The sequence below is a fragment of the Scylla paramamosain genome, chromosome 4, assembly GCF_035594125.1.
Source record: "Scylla paramamosain isolate STU-SP2022 chromosome 4, ASM3559412v1, whole genome shotgun sequence".
Lineage (NCBI taxonomy): Eukaryota > Metazoa > Arthropoda > Malacostraca > Decapoda > Portunidae > Scylla > Scylla paramamosain.
Window position 1 is genome coordinate 21,377,027 of NC_087154.1, and position 17,500 is coordinate 21,394,526.

The 17,500-nt window shown below is 40.9% G+C and overlaps 1 protein-coding gene across 3 annotated transcripts in view; it reads right to left on the minus strand.

Annotated features, from left to right (window-relative positions):
* Window positions 1-371: 371 nt before the first annotated feature.
* The window catches only part of LOC135099841 (uncharacterized), a 106,239-nt gene continuing 89,110 nt past the window's right edge, over window positions 372-17,500 (minus strand). For 2 of the 3 annotated variants that reach the window (XM_064002436.1, XM_064002435.1), the window contains exons 3-7: window positions 7,273-7,456; window positions 6,072-6,168; window positions 5,383-5,465; window positions 4,124-4,276; window positions 372-2,606 (exon numbers count right to left, since the gene is read on the minus strand). In XM_064002436.1, coding sequence (XP_063858506.1) covers window positions 2,549-2,606; window positions 4,124-4,276; window positions 5,383-5,465; window positions 6,072-6,168; window positions 7,273-7,456 — 575 coding nt within the window. In that variant the 3' untranslated portion in view covers window positions 372-2,548. The remainder of the gene's footprint in view (window positions 2,607-4,123; window positions 4,277-5,382; window positions 5,466-6,071; window positions 6,169-7,272; window positions 7,457-17,500) is intronic. The other variant, XM_064002437.1, reaches the window with a different exon arrangement.

The following is a 17,500-nucleotide window of genomic DNA, read 5'->3' on the forward strand; positions in this document are numbered from 1 at the left end:
ATAATATTATTATTATTTATTTATTTATTTTTTCAAATTGAGCAATGAATCAGCAGAATGTATTATCAGAGGAAATCTCTGCCTGGTGACATGAGGTGATACAATGAGGGAGAGAAAAAGAGAAAGCAAAAAGTAAGACCCTCAGATCCTTGCTCCTTTTTACAATAATATGAAAAGCTGTTTTATAAGGTATTAGGACAATGGGTCGACTACTTTCAAGGGTCATGTGACACAGAAATGACTGAATGTACAGGTCATTTCATCAAAAACACCTTGATAAACATTTCACACAAAAAACTGAAGTAGCACCTATTTCAGAAGTCACTCAGAGAGGTGAGTGAATCAAAAATAGGAAAAAATAAAAAAATAACTTTTAGTATTTTTTGTATATTTGGAGTTTTCTGACGGCAATACAAAACTAGAAAGCTGGTTGCTGTCTTGTCCAACTCTGCCTCTGAATGGTTGGTTCCTGGGACAGGCACTGAATACATTCCAATTTTTTATTATAACAAAAGAAAAAATTAAAGTGCCATGAGAGCAGACCAAGCAGTGTTAGAGAAGACAGGAGGCCCCAATAATATATTTATATATATAACTCACTCATACAGACAGACATGAGATAATACATGTGGCCAACTTCCAGTGTAAATATGCAAAGATTTTTTTTTTTTTACTTTTAGAATAGTTTATATCACAGAGAATAAAAAAGAAAGCACTTTAAAAAATGACAGCACGAGCCAGAAGGATCTGGATCTAACCAGGGCTTCAGAAAGACAATCAGTTACAGTAATAAAAATTTGTTCCATTTAATACAAATTCCTAAATCCTTATATCCTATCCACAGTGACACAAAGATGTGTCCCCATGTAAACAGATTCAGCTGGCTACTCCACGGTTGAGGCAGCAGGGGCCAGGGGCTTCTGTTGCTGCAGACAGCCTCATGGCACCCTGCTCCTGACAGTCCACTACCTTACCTAACATTTTAGGTTCCTCTTACATACAGAAAGTTGAGGGTATTATTAAGGAAGCTAGTATAGCTTCCTGGTAAGAAATGTGATAAATGTAACATAAAATATTGTCTCAAGGTTTCCCCATCTATTATGTGACAAGTGACAAAGTGATGAGTGGCTTGCAGGGCCAACCACCACATGGGCTCTTTCATCAACCACCTGTGTGTGTGTGTGTGTGTGTGTGTGTGTGTGTGTGTGTGTGTGTGTGTGTGTGTGTGTGTGTGTGTGTGTGTGTGTGTGTGTGTGTGTGTGTGTGTGTGTGTGTGTGTGTGTGTGTGTGTGTTTGCGCATACATGGGCTTGTGTGCATGACCATAGCGGAGCACACTGCTGGCTTGATACAGGCCTACCTTTCCTCTGGCTACAACTACATTCCAAGAAAGATATAATGCAACAAACATATGCATAACTTTGCTCCCCAATTCAGGAGCATGGTATGAGATGATCAATCATTTACTGACCTTCATCCACATTAGGAACATGAGTGGTTCTTGTTCCTCAACCTTCAAAAATTAATACATATTAAGAAAAAAGGTCATACAGGTGTTTCAAACATAATATATGAAAGACATCTGAGATGTGTCCTGGAGACTTGATCAGACTGTGTTCATCATGAACATCATCCACCAAGATCAGTCGCTAAGATACCTGTAGCAAAATATGCGAAAACAAAACTATTGCTAGACATTTTAAAATAAAAGAAGGCTATCCATAGAATAAACTGTTGTACTGGTTTTAGTGGATGAAGGAATGGCAACAGCAACAAAAGTCTGCTGAACACATTACTCAACACATTTTTCTAAAGTGAGATATACATCAGAATACCTGTCAGTGCAGAAAATGAAGCACACTTTCTCAATTCCATCTCCTGACTAGATAACTGCCCCATCTCCCCAAACAATGAATTTTGTTGACATTTGATTTTGTATGTTTGCCTTCCAGCATGATGCAAGAAAATAATGAGTAAATTTTTGGTGCTGGGGAAGTTGACCCTGAAAGACTGTCAGACAGTAAAGGGGGAGAAAGAGAAAGGCGGAACTCTGCTCTACTCAAAAAGGAGCTCATCTTATAACCTTTAGACTGATAAAACACAGTTTTTCTATCATTTTCCAATTACCAAACAGCTCACCATGGTCTTCTATGAAGAGTTATGGGAAGAAATATTACTAGCATCACATCAGGCGACCAGAAGGTCAGCAGTCAGTGTGACATACATCCTGGGTTATCTTTCATTCTCTACCTAACACAGAACTTCTATTCCTAAGAGTAAATTCATTTCAAGAGAAAAGGTCAAGAGTAAAATTTGAATAGCCATTAGATCATTCAGACCACAGGAAGTCTAAGAGGGAAATGTATAAAATCCATAATTTTCATAAGTAACATAGTTATATATGACTTTGCAAATGTCAGGTAACACTATAAACCTCTTGTGTTGAAGAGAGAGAGGCTAATCCATGTAGCTAATCACTAAGCAAGGGATACTAGTGATCCATGTCCAAGACCCAGAGGGATGAGCTGATGAGAGGTCACTTGAAACAATCAGTTGAGGGGTAAGGTAATGATTCCTTCACTACCTGACCGCTTCACCAACCAGATCCTGCAAAGAGATGATACATTTATGTATTAGACAGTCTTCTGATTTATTCTCCTAAAGCTTAAATAATCTAAGAATAGTTCATAAAAAAAGGGAACCTAACAGCAACTTTCCAATGATAAACAAACATAAATAGTTACAGGATGTATTTACAGAAAAATCATAATACATCACACAATTATGGAAAAATTATGATTCACCTGAACTGAGTACATGAATAGAAGATGAGGGCAATAAATTTAACTTTGTGGTTCTTTTAAATACTCAGCTACAATGGTAAAATAATTAATCATGCACTCAGGAAGTTGACTTCAATATTTTAAAACTAGTACTTAATTCAGTGTCACACAAGATAACTAAAAGAGACAGAGTGATGGAAGAGGGAATTCCCTACTCTCTTACTAGCTTTACTTCCACAGCAAGACACAGTATGGCATCTTATCTTGACCACCCACTTTAATTCTAAGTAGATATACAGCATAAATTTAAAGTGCCTCAACATACAAGCTGACTGTGGTAAGAAAACTGAGCATTTCATATCTTACACTTATCTACAAGCATTTGGGTTAAATTCATATATGACTAATAAGCTAATAATCTATGCATCACTGTTAAATCTAAAGAGCATTGCAGTGGAATGAGAAAATATCTATGACATACATCATTCCCATGTGTTTAACAATGTCATTGTAATCCAGTTTAATCAAGTTGGGTGAAATGTAGATTCAAAGGAAATTTGTGGTTTACATTAATTTTCACTTACATAAGAACATAAGAAATAAGGGAAGCTGCAAGAAGCGACCAGGCTTACACGTGGCAGTCCCTGTATGAAACACACCTACCTATTTCCATCTGCTATCCCCATCCATAAACTTGTCTAATCTTCTCTTAAAGCTCTCTAGTGTCCTAGCACTAACTACATGATTACTGAGTCCGTTCCACTCATCTACCACTCTATTTGAGAACAAATTTTTTCCTATCTCCTTCCTAAACCTAAATTTTTCAAGCTTGAACCCGTTATTTCTTGTTCTACCCTGGTTGCTGATCCTAAGAATTTTGCTTACATCTCCCTTGTTATAACCCTTATACCACTTAAAGACTTCTATCAGGTCCCCTCTTAACCTACGTCTCTCTAAAGAATGTAAATTTAACAGCTTCAACCTCGCCTCGTAAGGGATACTCCTCATCCCCTGTATCCTTTTAGTCATTCTCCTCTGTACTGATTCTAATAGACCTATATCTTTCCTGTAATGTGGGGACCAGAACTGCACCGCGTAGTCTAGATGAGGTCTGACCAGCGCCAAGTATAACTTTAATATTACTCCCGGCCTTCTACTTTTAACACTCCTAAAAATGAATCCTAGTACCCTATTTGCCTTGTTTCTGGCTTCTATGCATTGTTTCCCTAGACGGAGTTCAGAGCTAACTATAACTCCTAAATCTTTATTAAATGTTCACCTCTACATCCTTGCAAGAAGCAACAATAAAGTAAAGGAAATTATCAAAGGCCATCAACCTACCCAATTCCAGTGCCGATGAGGAGGGAGAGCACATTGGTGATAAGGAGAGTGTAGAGGACATCCCTGGAGAAGAGGGAGGAGTTGCCCACCATGACACGGCGGATGCTTGCCCCACGGCTCACTCCCTTACGAGGATGACTGAACCGCCATTCCCTGTGGATGTTACCAGACGCACATTGAAGACTATTTAAGAAGTACTTGCACTAAACTTAATATACTGGTTAATTGATGAAAAAAATTTTCATGTAGGTAATTTGAATTTAGTTACTTTGTGTTCAGATTATTTTGTGTTCTGACAAAAGCTGATGTCACTTGTCTAATATACCATATTTTACATAAATTATAACCTCAAAATAGTAACTTGTGGTGATACAAAATGACTGAAGCCAATTAATTATCACTGAAAACATACAATAGTACACAAACACAACCTATGTCTACCTATAATACCATGAGAGCTCCATCTGTCTGGCCATCTGCCAGTCTGTCTGACATTAGTTACACAACAATCAGATAATTTTTGTGAATAAAATCAACAACATTCAATATGGAACAGTTGAGAATCTGTGCTTAAATATTAAAGTTCTCAAAATTTACACATCAGCATAAAAAAAAAATGTACTGTTAAGTAGCTGTGTGGCAGGCAAGGAGATGCTGAGCTCATGCCTGTGGAGTGGAGTGAAGTATAACAGACTATGTAGTAGCTTGTGAACTGGAGCTTAGTTGCCTACTATCCAAGGCTTGTGAAGTGCACCGCAACTCAGCATCAAGTCAGAGGAGATCTGTGCTGTCACTGTTGCTTTCTTCAAATGCAATTCATTCAGCACTGCTGTATACAAGTGATTTGTGTTTCATTATATTTGATGTCTGCACTTCTACTTGAGGCTTCTGTAAAGGATGACCATGGAAGGAGTACCTATGGATGCCTAGAACAACATACTCACCACATGCAGGAAGGAGTAAACAACACTAACATTTGCTCAAAGAAGTCAACTTACCCTTAATGACAAAGCTTATGTAGTCTCATGAATTTTGCAGTATTTAAGTAGTCTTATGAAAAAGACACTTCCTGGCATGGCATGCAGTGTAATTTCTTTCACTACACTCTCTCTATTCACCAAATCTCTACAGGTGTTAATACTACCTGTCATTGCAGGCAGCATACTTTCCTTCACTACACACCCTCTGTTCATCACACCCCCTGCATGTGCTAGTAAAGCCTTCATGTGATGGCAAGGACAAGTAACACCAGCACTCACTTGGGAGGAGTCTGGTCAGGTCGACTATCCCAGATCCAGTCTGTCTCTGTGTTCTTCTCTACCCGTATGAAGTCTCCCTCCTGCTGGGGGAAAAGAGGAACAGGTAAGCTTCCGAAAGGGAGACAAGAACTCTAACACTGGAAATCACTTCATCAATAAATGTTTACTAAATCTGTTTATTTTCACTGTTTGTCATGATGCAAATAAACATTGACAACTGATTAAAGGAAACTGCAGTGAAAATGAAAATCCAGATGATTATAGTCAATGAATGTCAATCTTGCATTGCAGTGCCACAGGCTACTGGCGAGTGCATTTTCCTTAAGGCCTCTCAGCAAACAAGCAAAAAAAAAAAGACTTTTGACATCTGAGGTGCATCTCTCCTCCTCATACATGCCCACAGCAACAATGACCTGTATCAATTACCAGTGTCAGCATTCACTGTGTCTTTGAAAAAGTTAATACAGCATATAAACACCTAAAAAAAAAAAAAGGAAATGCACAGCCAGTCCAGGGTCAAAGTACTGGTGGGGCAACTGCTGCACATAAAGAACATGAACTCCCAAAAGAAATAAATAGTCAGTCCAAATGACGACTGACTGATGCACATTCAGTGCAAGAATGCCCAAAAGAAGAAAATACTCAGCCGGCCCAGGGGGTGAGGACTGGTGGTGGGGCCACTGACGCACCTTGTTGTAGTAGTTGATGTACACGCCCCTCAGCATGGCTGCCTCCTCGGGGAAGGTGGCCATCTCCGTGTTGGGGCTGTTTGGTGGTGACTTTGGCCTGTGGGGGGAAGGCTGCTGTTACCTTTCCACATTTGCACAAGTCAAAGGGTGCCTATGCTGAGATATGACTTTGCGGGATAAATATAAAGGTTAGCTAACTTGTCATCATCATCATTTTAACATCCTTATTTTTCTTGTATGGTTGAATGGCTTGTGAGTCTCTCCCACTTTTTGTTGACATTAGAAGATCTCTCTCCAAATAGCTTTATTAGTTTGAAGTTAGAATTGCAGGCATTGCTAAATGATACCTTGCCACTATAATGTTTTTATATGTGGTGCAAAGAAAGTCTCCACAGATTCACACATTCATAACATACCACTGCATCTGAACTAAACATAGATGAACACATACATACTAAAAATAGGCACTGAAAGTCAAAGTGCATGTCAGAGAAAGTTATATAGAAAGATAGAAGCAAGGAGTAAGTGGCAATGAAACAGTAGTAACTCCACTAAAAAGATAAAAAAGTATTATATATATATATATATATATATATATATATATATATATATATATATATATATATATATATATATATATATATATATATATATCAGGGTGGTTCAACCATGGGCCTGTGGGCCACAAGTGGTCCGCCAGTTGATTGTCTGTGGGCTGCGACTGCTTGTACACATTATCTTGTACACAAAAAAACACAGATGTTTCTGTCCCTGTATTTGAAATAGTAATAGAAAGTAGGATTACAAGGATTTTATATATATATATATATATATATATATATATATATATATATATATATATATATATATATATATATATATATATATATATATATATATATATAATGGCCCTCCCTGTAACCATTTAGTGCTGAAGTGACCCAAGATGTCAAAGAAGTTGGACCACCCTGATATTTATGAATAAAATCATGTGAAAGCTATCAATCAAACAAGAAGCAAAGAAAACAGAAATGAAAAAAAACATAACACAATGAAAAAGAAAAGGAGGGAAAAGAAAAAAGAGGAAGCAATAAACATGTCTTGCCTCATTCCCACTATTTAGCCACACCCTGCATCCACCCCTCCTTGCCTGCCTCTCTCTCTCTCTCTCTCTCTCTCTCTCTCTCTCCCAAGTACTCACGAGTCATGTGGGGAGTCCCTTGGAGTGTCGCGGCGGGAGGAGGCGAGGGAGACACGCGCTGAAGACTGGTTGCTCTCCCTCTGGGCTTCCCGCAGCAGCCTCAGGTACTCCTCGCCATTACCAAAAGGCAGTGGCGTCACCCGGTCTGGACTGCCGGGCTGATTCGACAAGTCCACCCATGACTCTGAGGAACAAAGTGAGGTTGTTAGGATGGCAATAGGAAAGCAGTATAAGAAAAACAGTAATAAAAAGAACTGAAATAAAATTAGTACAAACATATAAAAGAACATGCATATATTGAAAATAAATTGGGATTTTCTACAATTATAACTATGTACCATTACAATAACAATTTGGTGATATTAAAGATATACCAACCAAAACATTCATATAGTATCTGTATTTCAAGGTCAAGTTCTAAAGTTTTTGAAAACTTAGAGAGTACAAATAAGGGCTAAAGAAAATACAAGTTAGTCCCTTGAAAAATGTCACAACACTCTTTGATACTAAAAATACTTTCAGTGCCTGGATGTACAGTAACAGTTTCAAGGGTAAGTATAATTGATAAAGAGTTACAGGATATCAATGGTTACCTATGTGCTCCTCCCCAGCATTCTCTGCCTCATTTTCACTCACCAGAGAGAGAGAGAGAGAGAGAGAGAGAGAGAGAGAGAGAGAGAGAGAGAGAGAGAGAGAGAGAGAGAGAGAGAGAGAGAGAGAGAGAGAGAGAGAGAGAGAGAGAGAGAGAGAGAGAGAGAGAGAGAGAGAGAGAGAGAGAGAGAGAGAGATTCACGAAGCTGGCAAAGAAATGACCTTAGCAAACTGGTTAATTTCTGGGAAGAAACAGAAACAAAGTGACTTAAAACGTTACTTGACACTATCAGAGGTCAGAGCTGCCTTGACCTTCACTATCTTCACTATTCCCATCACTACTACCATCAATGACACCTTGCAATGTCCTACACACTGGAAATATCACTATCTTCATTGTTTTTGCCACTCACTAAGAACCATCACCCCATTGTCCTCAAACTCTCAAAACATTACAATCATCATCATCATTAATGTCTTTTCATGTTAACAACACCACTAGCAATTTCTGTGTGTGTGTGTGTGTGTGTGTGTGTGTGTGTGTGTGTGTGTGTGTGTGTGTGTGTGTGTGTGTGTGTGTGTGTGTGTGTAAAAGTAAACTAGCCAAGCTCTATAGAAAATTGTAAAAAAATAAATAAATAACATAGAGAGAGAGAGAGAGAGAGAGAGAGAGAGAGAGAGAGAGAGAGAGAGAGAGAGAGAGAGAGAGAGAGAGAGAGAGAGAGAGAGAGAGAGAGAGAGAGAGAGAGAGAGAGCACCTGCTTAATTAATTCCCTTTATCCACTGTCTGCACCACAATCACCACCATCACCACTACAACCACCTGGCTCCATATTACCTAGCCTTATCTGTCTCTTAATATCACTTCCTTTAATAACCCTCCCAAAGACTAATAATAAGGGCCTTCTTCTATGGGATCTGTCAAGACTAATACCCTTCCTTGTAATGCTTTCCTTGGGACTAGTAAGAGAAGGTATCCTTTGTCCTACTGTCCTCCCTTCCCAATCTTCCCAGTAACAGCATCTTCCATCGCTTCCTTGGAGTTAATATGCACAAGGCAGTACCATGTATAGAGACAAAGAGGTTCATAACACCATATCCTGAGTTACATAAGGGTGTTGAGTGAAGTGCTGAAGGCCACAGTGAATAAAGGACTGTGTAGACGAGATGGCACGTGAGGAATGATGGACTGACTGGTGGTGGTGGTGGTGCAGTAGTAGTAGTAGTAGTAAGAGTAGTTTTTTTTTTTTGTAACAGGGGTTCTGGTCAAGGGCAATAAAAAGTCAGGAGAGAAAAAAAGGCCCGTTGAAAAAAGACCCATTAACAAATAAATAAGAATAACAGAAAAAAAACGTAAAAAAAAAAATAAATAAAAATTTGTAGTAGTAGAAACATCCCCAGAAATGTAATGACAGTACAAAGCAGACAATGGTGTGGCCTCGAGAACAAACAGACCACCAGCTGATGGTTTATTCAACACCCAAGCCTCATTACCACACCCACACACGCCATTCTTGCCGTCCCGCTCCCCCTCAACAGTGGTGGCGGGAACACGTGTCTGATGCAGTGCGATACTAGAGCTTCTGTCAAACAGTAGAAATATTTTGTGCTGTGTGATAGTGTGATAGTGTGTGTGTGTGTGTGTGTTATTGAGATTTTTACTATTGTTATCTATGTATTCATGTTCTTATTATTATTATTATTATTATTATTATTATTATTATTATCTCTGGCATAAGTTAGCGTGGAGAAATAAATATATAACTTTACTTTTTTTTCCATCGAGTTAAGTATAGGTAATTTCAAGTTATATTTGTATTTATTTGTTTCCTCACGTCACTAAACTCTCACCTTTCCATCCATCCTTTTGCACTGCTTCACACTAACTAGTTTCTTCTCATACGAATATCCCTTTTCTGTATGTCCACTCCCTCTAAATTCAACACACTTCCACCAGCACTCAATACACTCAATAACAGCCACGTAATACAACATCCAATATTTACCATTCAACATTAAAACCTTTTCCGAGCATTATTCACGTAATCTCCATCACCAGTAACATTTTTTTCCCCGTTTATATCGTTTAACACTGAAAGTTTTCCTAGTATAGCTTGTCCCACTGCCTCAACCAAAGCCATCTCTCCACCCTGGCATTTTTCTTTCCTTCGCACCCTGCCTGGCACACCTGACGTGCTCCTGAGCTTCCTCCCGTTCTCTCTCTATATAATCTCCCTATAAGATATATACACGAATTCCCCTTCCTTCCCCTATTTGTACACCGATTTTTATTTGCTCTCCTTTCCCTTTACCTCTGAATCGTATTTTTCCTCTCTCTATTACCGCTCTTTCCTTTCTTTGTCTCTTTATGCTATTTTTACTTTTATCGTGTCACTATGTCTCCTCGTTTTGTTTGTCTGCTCTTATGTACGTAAGGAAAAATAACAATTGGCGATATCATTATTATCACCGAGTCCTCTACTCCCTCACTGATAGTTATTGGTGGCTGGTGGTGGCGAGGTATGGTGACGTGACAAAGACGGCGGTGGTGGTGGTAGCGGTGGTGGTGACAGCGGCCTTAATGATAATGAACCTCAAGGCGATAAAAATGAACAGCGACGGTCTGATAACATGCGCTTGACTAGACAGAAATGTATATGATACCAAGAAAAAAAAATAAACGTAATCAAATCAAATATAAGAACTTGACTACCATATCGCATTAATGATTACGTGTTTACAAGGTGAGAAAAAAAAATGCAAAGGAACAACACGAGTGGGAGGAGACGTCACCTTTACTATTCTACATTTCTCATTTTAGATCAGACTGAGTAGCCAATGACAAACAGCGTCACGAGGATCAGAAAGGTATGCTACTGCTTGTTCTTTACTTGCGTTTCCTTCTTCTCTCTTCTCTCTATAAAACGCCAGAAATGACACGGGACATTTAAAAACATACCTTGTTGCTACGAGTAAGTACAGCTGCCACCCAACAAATATCTCCCTGGCCTTTGAAAACGATCCTAATGAGAGAACAATACATTTAAGAACACGTGAGGAAAAGAGGTAACGGCCAGATACTTCTCTTCGGCCTGAAACATTTTGAAGAATACAATATCGCTACTTCGCCCATTTGTACTTACATACACACAAGGACAGACAAGGACACAGAACCACGGCATGCGGAGGCGTCACTATCGCTCCACTCCTCACGCCCCGGAGTCACGCCAAGCCGGGTCAGGGAGGCTACCGCACCCAGGCAGAGATGGTGTCGGGCTACACGCGAGGCAGTGGCACAGGTAACGTTCATAACCTTCACGCAGGCTACGCTCAGAGGGTAGCGAGGTCACGGGGATCAGTGTCACAGTTACGAGTGCCGTAGAGTGAACTTACTTTTTTATTCTTTTTCTTTTATTTTCCTCTTCTTCCTTTACCAGCTTTCTTTCCCTGCTCTTCCTCCTTCAATTTGTTCTCAATTCCGAGACGTGATGGTTGCGTAATGGAGGGAGAAAGGAGAGACGGGAGAGGGAGAGGAGAGAGGGAAAAGTTACGAATGCTGTTGAAGTTGTGAACCACGTATGTTTTAAAACTTTTTTGCTTCTCTGTCCAAATATGACGCAACCATCTGACTACTAATGATAATGTGAAACTTGTTAATTAGAGTACACTTAGATGAATTTACCAAGCAAACTGGACCCTTTGGTGATTGGTGCCTTCAGTTTTTTTTTTCTTCTTTTATGCTTTTTTTCCTGCCCTTGTCCAGAGTCTGTGTTACGTACAAAAATAAATAAATAAATAAATAATAAAATCCCTAATAATAAGAGCCTCGAATCATCACATACATCTCTTTGCTCAGAGACGTGTGTGTCTCGAGATAATGCTCTTATACTCCAAACTTGCACCAGAGTCTTCCATTAAGCTGGAGAAGACGCCGTGGCTTTCAAAAGTGGTTTAAGGCTGGATTACGTGACCACCATCAGCCCACAGAGCAGTGGAGTCTGGTCATGGGGAAGACAATATGTACAGGAACACTTCAAAATAATACTCAAGACTTGCTCCAGACCATTCTATTACGCTCGAGAAAAGGTCACAAAATAAAAATAAAAGAAAAGAAAAGCTAGATCACACGAACACCGGGTCACAGAGAAGAAAAGTCAGGTTATATAAAAGACAGTAAGACAGAAACAAGTACTGAAACTTAAGACACTGAGGAACAACTGAATGCAAAGTGACTAGTACTGAAAATTAAATGTTAGGTCAAGCTAGTAAGGACCAGATAACAAGAATATTAGCAAGTAACAGGGAAGAAAAGTCAGGTAAAAACAGTACAGTAAAACAGAAGTGAATAGTACTGGTTAGATTAGTGACTAGTGTTGTAGATTAAGAGTTAGGTTAGGTTAGTAAGGACCAGATAACAAGAATATTAGCAAGTTACGGGAAGAAAAGTCAGGTTATACAGAGGACAGTAAAACAGGGGTGAATAGTAATGGTTAGATTAGTAAAGACTAGATAAACATACTGTCTTTCCTTCCACTATGCTGTCCTTTCTCTAATGTTAGTAATACGTAGAGTAATCATCAGACAGCCTAGCAAACACTTGGAAGTCTGCTGTTGCTTCTACTCTTTCGTAATCTTCCGTAATGCCAGCGGGTCACGGAAAAGACGTAGGGTAGGAACGTGACAAACAGTGAAGGTTAGGACTCATTGATTTGTAGTTCTAAGAGGCGATAAAGGTTAGGAACGAAACTTTATGTCCCCCTCCTCTCTCTGGTCGAATATTGTGACCTTGAAATATAAGGTCAAGCAAGGTTACAACATTGTGAGAGAGAGAGAGAGAGAGAGAGAGAGAGAGAGAGAGAGAGAGAGAGAGAGAGAGAGAGAGAGAGAGAGAGAGAGAGAGAGAGAGAGAGAGAGAGAGAGAGAGAGAGAGCATGTTTATAATTCACTCTTCCAAACACATACACACACACACACACACACAGGGCGTCACGCAGCCTCTCTCGTGACGCAGCTGCGCCTCGCCCTATCTATGAATCATTGCTGACACTAACGCTCTCAAGTCTCGACAAACCTGACGGCGACGAAGACCACCACCACCATCACCACCACCACCACCACCACCACCACCACCACTACTACTACTATTACTACTACTACTACTACTACTACTACTTACTACCACTATTATTACTCCTTACTACTACTACAACAATTACTATTACAACACTACTACTACTGCTACTGCTAATACTACTACTAATATTGTTCTTGCTACTATGTACTTCTACTACTATTGCTGCTGCTACTACTACTACTATTACTACCGCTGCTGATGATGATGATGCTAAAAATATTCCTCTTCATTTCCCAGCTAATAAAAATGGAGAAAGCTCTCTCTCTCTCTCTCTCTCTCTCTCTCTCTCTCTCTCTCTCTCTCTCTCTCTCTCTCTCTCAACAGCAATGCCCCTATCTGAGTGTCTAAAACCTCCCTCCCCCACCTTCCTGTCTTCCCTATACTCTATCACCTCTTTCCTTCTCCCTTTCTTCTTTCCTCTCTCACCTCCCTCCCTCCGGATATGCATACACATAGGAGGGGGGTCAACGCGCCCTTCACTTACTCCCTTCCTCCTCTCCCCCCTTCGTTCTTTATTGCTTCCGTCACGCCATACACAGGAGGAAAGAAGGAAGAGAAAGGAAGAAAGAAGGGAGTGAGAGAATGGAGGGATGTAGAGGTAAAGGAAATTAGGAAAGAAGAGATAGAGGAAGGAGAAGAAAGAAAAAGAAAGGAGCGAAGAAGAGAGTGATGGAAGAATGAATGAATAGGTGAGTGGAGGAAACAAAAGAGAGAAAAGAAAGAGGAAAATATAAGGATAGAAATACCAGATAAAATAGGAAACAGAGGAAAGAGAAATGAGGCAACAAGAGAAGAAGGAAAGCAAGAAAACAGGGGTGGGGGAGGGGGAATGGAAGGAAGGAGAGAAGGAAGAGGGATGGAATTAGTAAGGGCTGGACACAGAGTCTTTCATGTTACCTGCCGTCTTACCTGTCTTCTTACCTGGCTACCTGTACGAGTATCTCCTTCCTTGACTTAACCCTCTCCCTCCCATCCCCCTCTCATCACACCTACCACCTGTACCTCCATCCTTTATTTCTCTTCTCTCTCTCATCACAACCCTCTTACCTGTATCTCCTTCCCTCTACCTATATTTTTCTTCTCCCCTTCCTCGTCTCTCTCATCACACACCTCATCTATAACCTTCCTAACTTTCCTTCCTATTTCTTTTTTTTTAATAACTTCTAACCTACCGTGCCACAAGTCAACAATCTCGCACCTCTCCCAGCACACCTATAACCTTCATAACTCCTCTACTCTATCCCAGCACCAGGTAACACTCCACACACGAAGCAGAGGCCACTGACAAAGCTCCTCTGTTAGCTCCTCTCTACACCTTTACCTGGGGAGCAAATGAAAGCAAGACGGAGCAAGACGGAGCAAGACTACCCACTCAGATCTTCAATAGGCAAAGTGTTGGGTGGCGTCACCCTTGGTTCTGGGAGTCAAACTGAGGCGGCAAAACAAACTGGATACTGATGCTTGCTTGAAGAGGAGCACGAGAAGGAGGAGGAGGAGCGAGTGAAGTAGCTACAGAAGTGGTGGTCTTGTTTCATGAGAGAGAGAGAGAGAGAGAGAGAGAGAGAGAGAGAGAGAGAGAGAGAGAGAGAGAGAGAGAGAGAGAGAGAGAGAGAGAGAGAGAGAGAGAGAGAACTATCATGCAACTGGCACCAAAAACACGAAAGTCAATCAGTCAGTTAATAAGACACCGAGCCAGGAGGTCAGTCAACTGGACAAAATCAGTGAGACAGACAGTTAACATTTTAGTCAGTCAGTAACTAGTCAGTTAGATACGTCAGATAATTAGTTGCTCACTCAGCCAGTCTGCCAGCCATTCAGTTAGTCACTCAGTCAAGTCAACCACTCACTTAGATAGTCAGTCAGATAATAAGTAGCACATTTAGTTAGTTAGTTAGTTAGTCAGTCAGTCAGTCAGTCAGTCAGTCAGTCACTCACTCACTCAAATAAATTAATTAATAAATAAATAAATTAATTAATAAACAAAATAAACAAATAAATAAATAAATAAATAAATAAATAAATAAATAAACATAAATAAATAAATAGATTAGTCAGTCACTTCGCATCTCCTTGACCCGCGCACCACCACCACCACCACCACCACCACGTGGAAGCCGAGGCCACGGGCAGGCATTGGGACGCTAGTGACGTCACGCTCCATTGATTCAGCGCGCAGGGATGAAAGAGTGCAGCGGGAGGGTGAGAGAGAGAGAGAGAGAGAGAGAGAGAGAGAGAGAGAGAGAGAGAGAGAGAGAGAGAGAGAGAGAAGGTAAAGGTAGAGAAAGGGAGGAAGAGGAGGAGAGAAGGAGAGCTGGGGGTTCAGTGGCTAGATAGGTCTCTCTCTCTCTCTCTCTCTCTCTCTCTCTCTCTCTCTCTCTCTCTCTCTCTCTCTCTCTCTCTCTCTCTCTCTCTCTCTCTCTCTCTCTCTCTCTCTCTCTCTCTCTCTCTCTCTCTCTCTCTCTCTCTCTCTCTCTCTCTCACTCTCACTCTCTCTCCCTCTCTCTCAGCGTCAGCGCCAGAGGTAGTCTCCCTCGCTCGCTCTCCCAGCACAGCGCCTCATAATCGGCAGGGTTACGTTACCTACCTGCGCGCGGGGGGAGGTGGAGGCGGAGGGGGAGAGATGGGAGGAGATGGAGGAGGGGCAAAGGTTGGGAGGGGAGGGCAACTGGCGAAACAGAAGGTCGTTGAGGAGGAGGAGGAACACAAAGGAAGACCAGAGATTTGAGAGGAGGAAAGTGAGAGTAAGGAACTAGTAAAATGGGAGTAAATGAAGAGGAAAGAAAGGGAAGGGAGGAAGAGGCGGCGGAAGAATAGTCATAGGCAATAGTGAAGAACAAAATAACAGCATAGAAAGAGGGAGGTAAAAATATGAAAACTGGAAAGGAAAAGGAAGGGAGGTGGAGGAAGAGGAGGAGGGAACGGATAAGAAAGTAAGGAGGAAAGCTGAAGGAGAGTAAATAAAGGAGAAAGAAATAACAGTGAAAGAAGACTTGAAAGTAGGACAGGAGAAGGAGAAGGGGAAAGGGAAGGGGAAGAAAGTCTCTTTAATCACCTCCCCTTCAACTCCACAACCTCATTTCTCCCTCTTCCCTCCCCAAACACCAACAACACCCTCTCATTCCCTTTCCTCCCCATTTTTTCCTCCTTTCCTTGATCTCTCACCAACTAAACCCATTCTACCTCCAAAGCACACTTTCCTAACTCCCTTTCCTTCCCCATCTCCCTTTTTTTCTCCCTCTTTCCCTCCTTCCCCACAAAACAACCCCAGATTAATCCCAAAGCACACTTTTCTCTCCTTTCTCTCCCATCTATTTTTTTCTTCCCTCCCTCCTCCCTCGCAGTCTATCCCCACAACACCGTCCTCTTTTCTCCCCTTCCCTCTCTATATATTTTTTTCCTTCCTCCCCTCCTCCCTCACAACCCAACACAGTCCATCCTCACAACATCCCTCTCCTTTCCTCCCCTCCCTTCTCCATTTCTTTTTTTTTTCCTTCCTTCTCTCCTCGCAGCCTCTATTACCCTGTTTCGTGACAAACTGCGCAGGCGATGACAAATGTAAAATACCAAAACCAACAACAACAACAACAGCAACAAATATAACACCAGCAGCAGCAGCAACAACAAGAACAACAAAAACAAAAACAAAATGGACTCAACAAGGACAATAAGAGGGATGCAAGTAAAAAAAAGTGTGGGAATGAGAGAGAGAGAGAGAGAGAGAGAGAGAGAGAGAGAGAGAGAGAGAGAGAGAGAGAGAGAGAGAGAGAGAGAGAGAGAGAGAGAGAGATTTTTTATTTGTTTGTTTGATAATATTGCCGTTCTGAATTTTAATGAGTTGGTTGTTTGCATTTTCATCCTTTGTTGTTGTTGTTGTTGTTGTTGTTATTGTTGTTCCTATCTTTTTTTGTGTGTGTGACATGATTCTATTTATTTGTTGATTGGTTTATTTTATTAACCTATTCATCTACTTAATATTTGTGGCAATCTCTGTTCATCTACATTTATATCTACGTTGAATAATAGTGACAAAAAAAAATACAATAATAAGAAAAGAACAATAAACAACAAGAACAACACATTATTCTTTCTATGTTTCTTTCATTTCTATATGCCATTATCTCTCTCTCTCTCTCTCTCTCTCTCTCTCTCTCTCTCTCTCTCTCTCTCTCTCTCTCTCTCTCCAAACAAACCCTCACTTTAACTCCCCTCTCTGCACATTCCTCTCCATAAAACGCAATTTCCCAACCCATTCCACTCCCTCTCTCCACTCTCACCTCCCTACTCTCCCTCTTCCCTGTAACAATAATCTGTGACGCTGCTTCGTGCTACGCAGTTGGCCTCGCTTGACCTCGACCAGATCCTCATGACGTCAGCAGCCTCCGATGTCAGCCAGAGGAGGAGGAGGAGGAGGAGGAGGAGGGGATGAACTGCCTGAACTGAGTCAAGAGGAGAGGGCAGGGATACAGGGAAGGGGGAGGAAGGGGATAGTGACACATGGATGAA